This window comes from Aquarana catesbeiana, linkage group LG06 (genome assembly GCF_042186555.1).
Source record: "Aquarana catesbeiana isolate 2022-GZ linkage group LG06, ASM4218655v1, whole genome shotgun sequence".
NCBI classification, from domain to species: domain Eukaryota; kingdom Metazoa; phylum Chordata; class Amphibia; order Anura; family Ranidae; genus Aquarana; species Aquarana catesbeiana.
In genome coordinates this window covers 407,403,333-407,411,962 of record NC_133329.1, presented here as the reverse complement: position 1 = coordinate 407,411,962, position 8,630 = coordinate 407,403,333, and the positions used below count along the sequence as shown (strand labels likewise).

The 8,630-nt window shown below is 47.9% G+C and overlaps 1 protein-coding gene across 1 annotated transcript in view; it reads right to left on the bottom strand.

The window, feature by feature from the left end:
• Positions 1–7,558, bottom strand: part of INHBB (inhibin subunit beta B) — a gene marked incomplete at its 5' end in the record, with an annotated part of 8,466 nt that extends 908 nt beyond the window's left edge. The window contains 1 exon segment of the mRNA XM_073634467.1: positions 1–7,558. This exon segment is cut by the window's left edge and continues 908 nt beyond it. Within this exon segment, the coding sequence (XP_073490568.1) occupies positions 6,782–7,558 (777 nt within the window).
• Between the last annotated feature and the right edge of the window lie 1,072 nt (positions 7,559–8,630).

The following is an 8,630-nucleotide window of genomic DNA, read 5'->3' as shown; positions in this document are numbered from 1 at the left end:
CCGCTGTAGCCAGACTTTGCTGGGACTTGTAGTTCTTCTCCACCTTGAAGCTAATATTTTGCCCTTGGCCTAAAACTACAACTTTTCGATATTGTAAGGCAGAGAAGTCGAACCGTTAAACTGTAATCGGCGTTCCACACCCAACCTTGGTTCCTTATGTGGAGGCTCAACAGTATCCATAGTGTGCAAATGTAAAGGCCCCCTTTCATAAGAAGAGGATCCGCCTGCTCAGTGAATAACAGGTCCGTGTCTGCTCCGCTATGCAGAGCGGACACGGACACAGCCCGCTGTTCTCTATGGGGCGGTCTCATGGTGAACGGACCGCCTGTCCGTTCCCATCCGATCCGCGGAATGGATGAGGAATGATCCCCATCCATCTGTTTTTAGCGGACCGGTTCGGATGCCGACATCCGCTGCCCCATAGAGAACAATGGGTGGTCCGATCGGGTCTGCCTGAAAAACAGACAGGTGGACCCGATCAGTCCGCTGGTGTGAAAGGGACCTAAAAGTGCATGTCAACCCAAAATGTATTTTTCAGTATGTTTGACATCAAGCTTCACTGTAGTTCTTATAAAAAAAAGTTTTGTTTTTTTTTGCGAATCTCTTGAAAAGTTTCTTACCTTGGAATCCTGCCACTAACAGCACTTCCTGTCGCAGGTTGACAACCCCAAGTAGCAGGTACGTTGTCAGCCTGACATGTGACCTCCTTCAGTTGGCTGTGTATGTGATCAGTGGTGGAACTACCGGGGTCACAAAGGTCGCACTTGTGACCTGACCCTGGCATTCTGCCACCATGGGGGGGGCATAGACAGCAGGAAGGGGGGCCCATTGCAGAACATGTGAAAGGGTTCCACTGTAATAAAGGGCCCTTTGATGGGAGTAAAAGAGGTGAGGGTCCCGGGCTCGGAAGAAAAGGTCCCAGGACTGACAGAAAGTGCCCTGGGAGTCTCGGGGGGGCTTCATCGTTTTTTGCAGCGGGGCACTGGAGGTTGTAGTTACACCTCTGTATCTGATAAACCTGATAGGCAGTCCATCGGCCAACAGAGTGTACACAGCAAGCTGACAACGCTGCTTCTAATTTCAAGGCGGTGGCTTAGGGTTGTCAAAAAAGGAACACAAGGGGGCGCCAGCTAAGGCGGTGGCTTAGGGTTGTCAAAAAAGGAACACAAGGGGCGCCAGCTAAGGCGGTGGCTTAGGGTTGTCAAAAAAGGAACACAAGGGGGCACCAGCTAAGGCAGCGGCTTAGGGTTGTCAAAAAAAGGAACACAAGTGGGCGCCAGCTAAGGCAGCGGCTTAGGGTTGTCAAAAAAAGGAACACAAGGGGGCGCCAGCTAAGGCAGCGGCTTAGGGATGTCAAGAAAGGAACACAAGGGGGTGCCAGCTAAGGCAGCGGCTTAGGATTGTCAAAAAAGGAACACAAGGGGGCGCCAGCTAAGGCAGCGGCTTAGGGTTGTCAAGAAAGGAACACAAGGGGGCGCCAGCTAAGGCAGCGGCTTAGGGTTGTCAAGAAAGGAACACAAGGGGGCGCCAGCTAAGGCAGCGGCTTAGGGTTGTCAAGAAAGGAACACAAGGGGGCGCCAGCTAAGGCAGCGGCTTAGGGTTGTCAAGAAAGGAACACAAGGGGGCGCCAGCTAAGTGCAGCCTCAATGGGTTTATTACAATTAAAAAAAGCCAAATGCAACTTCACAGAAATGTAAAAATAAAATAGTTTATCTGCAGTCTTGCCACATTGGATGTAAGCTGTCCACCGGAAAAGAGCCTCTTGTGACAGCAAACAGCATGTTGCCAGTGAGGGAACCCAGTCCAATGTTCCAGTAAGTGAGGAAAGTTACTGTGGGACACAAGGCAGGGTGTGATGTCACCCTTGGGGGCGGGCTGGTTGCTATGGTAAGGCGTTTCGGGAACTCCTATTGGCTCCTTTCTTAAACCATGGATGGTGCATTAGCATTTGCTTGCGACACGATTTCAGTTAGTTGTTTGTGCTCGGGGTTATCAGCCCACAACAGGAAGGGCTGTTACTGGCAGGATTCCAAGGTAGGAAATTTTGCAACAATTTCACAAAAAAATGATTTGCTTAACCAATATGTAAATGGTGAGGCTAGATTCAGACCTTCCTGTGTCAGGAACGCTTGCAAAATCGCGTGCTTTCCTGACAGGCCTTTAGCAGATGCATGGCGTTTGCAATAATTGTTCATTGGCGACCCCTCAAAGCAGCTGCAAACGCACACTTTTTAATGTGCACCAAACCACATGTGATTCGGTGCGACGCGTTTCGTAAAAGAATCTGGAATGTATTTTTCACATCTCTCACAATTAGGGCAGCCCATTTAAATGAACAGTCTGCCCTATGTGCAACGCACAGAAACGCGCCCCTCTAGGTGTGAACCAAGCCTAAGACGGTCATACCAACGTACTGAAAGGTAGATTTTAGGTTTCCATACACTTTTCACCACTTCTTGGTGCAGAACAAGCTGTGTCTATGGAGTGCAGCCTTCCAGGTGGCGGGCTTTCCATAGACACAGCTTCACTTAGGCGTTCTGTTGAATAACGTACATTTTCCGTTGCGTGTTTCTCATTGGATGCTTCAAGAGCCCGCCCATTAGGAAACATGGCAGGTCATAAATTATATTTACTATACAAATGCTTCCCTTGCTGCCTTACAGCTTCGAAATCACCAGAAAGGAAGAGCCGGGTTCTGTCGTACCAAAGCGGAATAGTTCCGGGGTGGTTTAGTAAAGGCGTCATTCTTATTTTGGAACATAATCGTTATTTGTTTTCCAGTGGCGGCCCGTCCGTACGGGGTTCAGGGGCCTCACCCCCCCCCCAATCCATGCACCTGGCCCCTAATCTACATGCAGGGTGCCGGACGCATGGATTCCAGCAGGATTTTTTTTTTCTTTAAGTACGTGATTAGAGCCTAAGGCTCTAATTGGCTTTAAAAAAAGGGTGCCCACCCACTTGTGTAACAATCAGAAAGCGGGTCCTGAGCCCCATTTGGCCAGGGAGTCTTGGGACTCCCTGGCCAATCGGGTCTCAGGACCCACTTCCTGCTCGGCCCAGAAGGAGAAGCAACGGGCCCCGAAGTGAGGAGCATCAGCCCTACCATCGGAAGCCCCCTAAGATAAGATGGCCTCTGATCCCTGCCTGCCCCTCCGTCTCCTGCGTAGGGGTGGGGGGAGGGGGTGTTCACTTTTGTGCCACTTTTGTGCCACGACAAGTATTCACATCAGTAGCTCTATATGCTCCGAAGCAGGGGACTGAAGCCAGAATCGGCCAGGCAACTAGCATTTTTACAGCGATTAAGCAATGGAAAGCTATATATTTCTACCATCACGATAGAGAAATCCCATCATTTTCACTAAAATGGTTTCCATAAAGGTTTTCTAAGAAACATTTACGGGTGAATGTGAAAATTTCAGGAAACATTCCGGATAAATTAAAACTAAAAATTGGGAGAGTGATATTTGCCCACATATATATTGTATGCAGTACTGGGACAGGTTCATTCAACACCCGGGGCAAAGATACGGAACTGCCCCCCCCCCCCCCCATGATCCTAATACATGCATTAGAATGGGTGTACCACCCAGAGCCCATTCTCAGCCCCCTTTGGTTGCCATGGAGTGTCCACTACGGGCCAATTGCTTGCTTTCTAGCAAATCGAAGGTAGGTGCATGCCTGGTGTGTGTTTTCTTTGTCAGCTGTGGGCAGGAGGGGTTGGCAGCGGGTGGATGGAGCATGTGTGGCATCAGTAGCTGTCAGAGTTGACATGAATCTGAATCAGGGCTGGAGACAAGGGCTGGGCAGGAGGGGCGGCTTCACTGGGCACTGTGGCATTATGTGAGGTGGGGGGGGGGCACCACAAGGGGATGGGAGGGGATATGTTTATGGAGGCAGAATATAGAGGGCAGCAGGGGATAAGAATTATTATAGGAGGGTAAATTTAGGAGGGGGGTGCTATCAGTGGTGATTTAGGGGGATTTGTGCAAGGAGGGGGGATTTGTAGGGTTTGTGCTAGAAGAGGTGATATGGTAGAGGGGGGAGGGGAATTGTTCTAGGAGCGGAATTTTTTTTGGGGGGGGGGAGATTAGTGCAAGTAGGGAGGATTGGGGGGTTTTAGTGCTAGGAGGAGGGGTGGGGGGAATTTGTGCTGGGAGGGGGATTTGGAGGGGGAGAGCGGACGTGTACTCAGAGGGGAAATTTGAGGTGGTAGAGGATTCGTGCTAGGAGGGGTGATTTTTTTTGGGTGGGGCGCATTTGTGCTGGGGGGATTCTGGGGATGGGAGGGGGGATTTGAGCAGGGGGGTGTATTTTGTACTGGGGAGAGGGGGGAATTTAAGCTTAGGGGTCAGCATGCAGATTTTGGGGAGGGGTATTTTTGCTGACACGTGATGTTCATGCATCTTGGGGGGGCGCAGTTTGGTATGTTCGTACTGGGCTGTAGACAGGGGTGGACTGACAACTCATGGGGCCCCCAGGCAATAGGAGATTATGGGGCCCCTGGGCCATAGGATAAGATTATGGGGCCCCCGCGCAATAGGAGATTATGGGGCCCCCAGGCAATAGGAGTTTATGGGGCCATACAGTATTCACACACATACAGTACACACACACAGACACACAATATACACACGCAGAATACACATACACACACTGAAAAGGTACTGGAGAGGTGGGGCAGCTATAATCTTGGGATTTAAAAAAAAAACACAGATTTTTACATACTGTCCCTGGTTTTATTGAGGCTGGCAACCCTGATGGGGCCCCTTAGTGGCATGGGGCCCTCGGGCAGTGCCCGAGTGCCCGAATGGTCAGTCCGCCCCTGGCTGTAGATAACCTTGTCCCAGCACTGATCTGAACCCTGTGGTCGCTAGCCTCTGATCTGGGGATTGCATGTGGTGAAGAAGCGCCTTCCCTACCACTGCGCCCTGGGCAGCTTGTCCCTCCTGCCCACCCCTTTTCCCAGGCACGGATTGTATGTAAAGTAATAGAATGCACAGCATGTTACTTTTTTAATTGCGTAAAATCCAACCAGACTGGACAGAGTAGGGAAGAATTAGGGTATTTCTTGGGTTTTTATGGCTGCCTGTGACTTTGTTGAGATTTTCAGTCACTTCCTGCCCCAGTGACCACACAAAGAACAATACGGTACAAACTGAGGAGAAATCCACAGTCGTCAGTAGGATGGTGGTCCCCACTGGGTGATTCCCCTAATCCATGACAACTGACAAAGTTGAGATTTCCCTTCTGTTTTTTTTCACCTGGGTGACAACTGTCACTAGGGCGGGATTAATCTTCCCAACGGGAACACAGATAGCGCTAAAAACGTGTCGGAGGTTGCCATTCTTCTTCATGCTATCCAAGCTTTGGATGGACTTCCACTTCCAAAATTTGGAAAAACTCAATTTTCCCAGTCTGAATATTTTAAGTAAAAACACAAATTTACCAAAACTGACATAAAAACGACTCCCTTAGTGAACCACCCTTTACAGGTTACAGTAACTTTTAGCACCTGCTGCCTCAGCCCCTTCTGCTGGAGCTCATGCCCCAAGCAGTAAGAGCAGGGTTCTTCTGAACAGTAAGTGAAGGTAAGTGCATGGTCAGGTACCTCAAGGCAGTGAGAAGTGCAAGTGCTGCAGAAATAAGTACCTAGCGGTTTGCAAGTGCTGTGTATCATGGAAGCCCCTCCCACCTCCCCAGAGCAAGGGGCATGGCCTTATATCCACACGCCCCCTTTTAACAGGAACATCCCCGAGACTTGACTCCTTGAGTGCAGGATGTAGTTGCAGCAGAACATTTTTTTCAGGCCATTACATTATCAAAGAGGGGTTATAAAAATAATATATAAATATATATATATATATATAGCTTTATATATATATCATCTGTACTTTTTTTCTGTTCCCATTCCTTAATTTCCTGTACATGTCGGATTCTCTCTAGGACAATAGATTCTGCATATCATAACACAGTCGCATTTGTACACATAGTATAAAAGAAAAAGAAAAAAGTTGTAGGAGGCCTCATTGGACAAGGCCCTGAGGCTGCACCGTGGACTTGTAGGCCATGCGCAGAAAGTCTGTTGTGGTTTGCGGTGTCTCTAAGCTTGCAGTTGTAGGAGGCCTCATTGGTTGAGGCCCTGGGGCTATGCAGTGGACTTGTAGACCACGAGCAGGAAGTCTGTTGTGGTTTGCGGTGTCTCTAGGCTTGCAGATATAGAAGGCCTCATCGGATGGGGCCCTGAGGCTGCGCCATGGACCTGTAGGCCACGGGCAGGAAGTCTGTTGTGGTTTGCTGTGGCTCTAGGCTTGCAGTCCTCTGCACAACATTGAAATAACTCGGGGAGACCAAGTTTAGCCAATCCCTTCATTCAGCTACAATGTAACTGTACATTCCTCACTGGAAGTGCTATGAGAGCGTTGGGTGAATATCCGCCACATCGCTCATTGGACCAGTTGGTTCCTCAGTAGGTCACTTAAGTGGGACTTTGGGAACGCAGCATTTTTTTTCCACCCTGGTAACAGTTAGGACTCCTCAAAGTTCAGTGGAAACCTGTGTGTTCCTTTTCCAGAGACTTGCTGGCACTGGAACGTTCTGCGGGTCCTCCATGAGTGGCGGTCGCTGACAGTTCTCATACTGTATGTCTTGAGAAGAAGGCTGGACGTCCACAGACTGGCACTGAGCGCAATTGTGAAATAATCTCTGCCCTCCAAACGCTACTGCACCTTGGCATCCCGTTGTCAGAGGTATAGGGGAAGTGGAGATTGTCCTGGCATCCTAATCATGCACACCCGCATTCCTCCACAATCATATTAGGAACGTCCCTCTTTACGATGTTGTACTCATCATCAAAGTACAGCATGGACATTGTACTCAGTTTCGTAGGAATACAGCAAGAGTTCACTGTCCCGGGGTTGAGCCCCCTCATCCTGTACTGATTAACCACTGCCGTATGAAAAGATGACGCTGAACCTGGGACTCCCGCCAAGTAGGCTGGGCAGCTACCCTCACAGTAATTGCCATAGTAACCAGATGGCGCTATGATCCAGTCATTCCACCCAATAAGTCTGAAGTCAATATAAAACTGCTGCCTACAGCAAAGGTTGGTGCGGCCATCACACTCCAGACCTCTTTTTCTGATCCGGTGCTTGTTGTCGGCTAATCGGGCATGGACAACCAAAAAGGGTCGATGGGACTCTTCCCCTGGGTCAACATACACTGGACTAACAGACAACTCCTCACAGCCATCGCATTGAACCTCAAGGGTCAACCTTCGGTCTCCTTTTTCGAAGAGGGCCTGAATGGTTTCCGTCAGGGGGAACGTGTGCCAACCACTTCTTCGGATGTCCACCTTCTTCTCCACCAAGCCCATCTTGGCAGGGTTGTTCGGGTCTTGGAAGTGGAGTTTTATACGGATTTTCCTCCTGCCTACCTTCTCTATGACCTCAGGCAGCTTCAGGTAAAGCCACAGATTGGACTGGAAGACGAACAGGTGCTGATTGCCTTCATTTGAAATGGTAAAAGAGAGTCGGACTCGAGATGCTGTTACGTCATCTGTAGAAGAAAGCAAACAGAATGAGAAAAAAACAGCTCGTAGAAGGTGAAACAGGACAGAAAAAACTTCAAACACAAAAAGCAAATTGATCATTTTTTTTAAGTTTGAAGTCAACCTTATATTATCAACATGTCCTAACTAAGAAAATGATAACTGAAGGATAAACTTATGAACTTAGTTGGAGTCTAAGAACAACAGAGAGCTCTTATTTAGAATATGATGGTCATATGTATCATTCTCTCCGCCTGCTGAGTCTTGCAGTTCCCAGCGTGCCTGAGTGGGTTATCTTGGATCATGAAGTTCCCTAAGATGGCACCCAATCACCCTTGCATTAGGAGCTCCTGAACTCTGGGCCAAACATTTCCAACTTCACCATCTAAACCAGGGTTTTTCAACCAGGGTTCTGTGGAACCTTAGGGTTCCTCCAGAGGTAGCTAGGGGTTCCTTGGGTAATAAGTAATTTCTGCCCCTTAGATTAGTTTCAACTGACACCATTGATGTTTTTAGCTATCTGTAAGGGGGTAATTCACTGACCATCACACTAATGTACCATGAGCGGTAAATAGAAAAATTATTAGCAGGAGTTCCCTGAAGACAAAAAGAGTTATTTCAAGGGGTTCCATCATGTTAAAAATGTTGAGAAAGGCTAATCTAAACTAACATTTATATTTCCCCTGGAAGATATTATGTTTGTGCAATTTGTATATTATGAAAAAACATTTTATTGTTGTGTTGTTTATGTTTTTGTTGTGTGTCTGCATAACAATGTTTCCATCCATTAGCCTAAACATCCCGTTACATCAAAATAACAACACAAAGCTTTCTTTAATGTCAGAGACTATAAAACTTTTGAGAAATAAAGTTAGTTCTAAAGTTGATTTATGATTTTATAATGACATATTTAGGCATTTGCTGCACTGAATCTATTCTTTACTATACAAACATGATGATGTTTTTGATAAGGGTGAGTAAGGTCGGCCACAGATGAGTTGAAAAACGAACGTTCTGCTGATCAAAAATGAAAATGACGCATACGATTGTGCCATCATTTGTTTTGTTTACCTAAACAAAATGC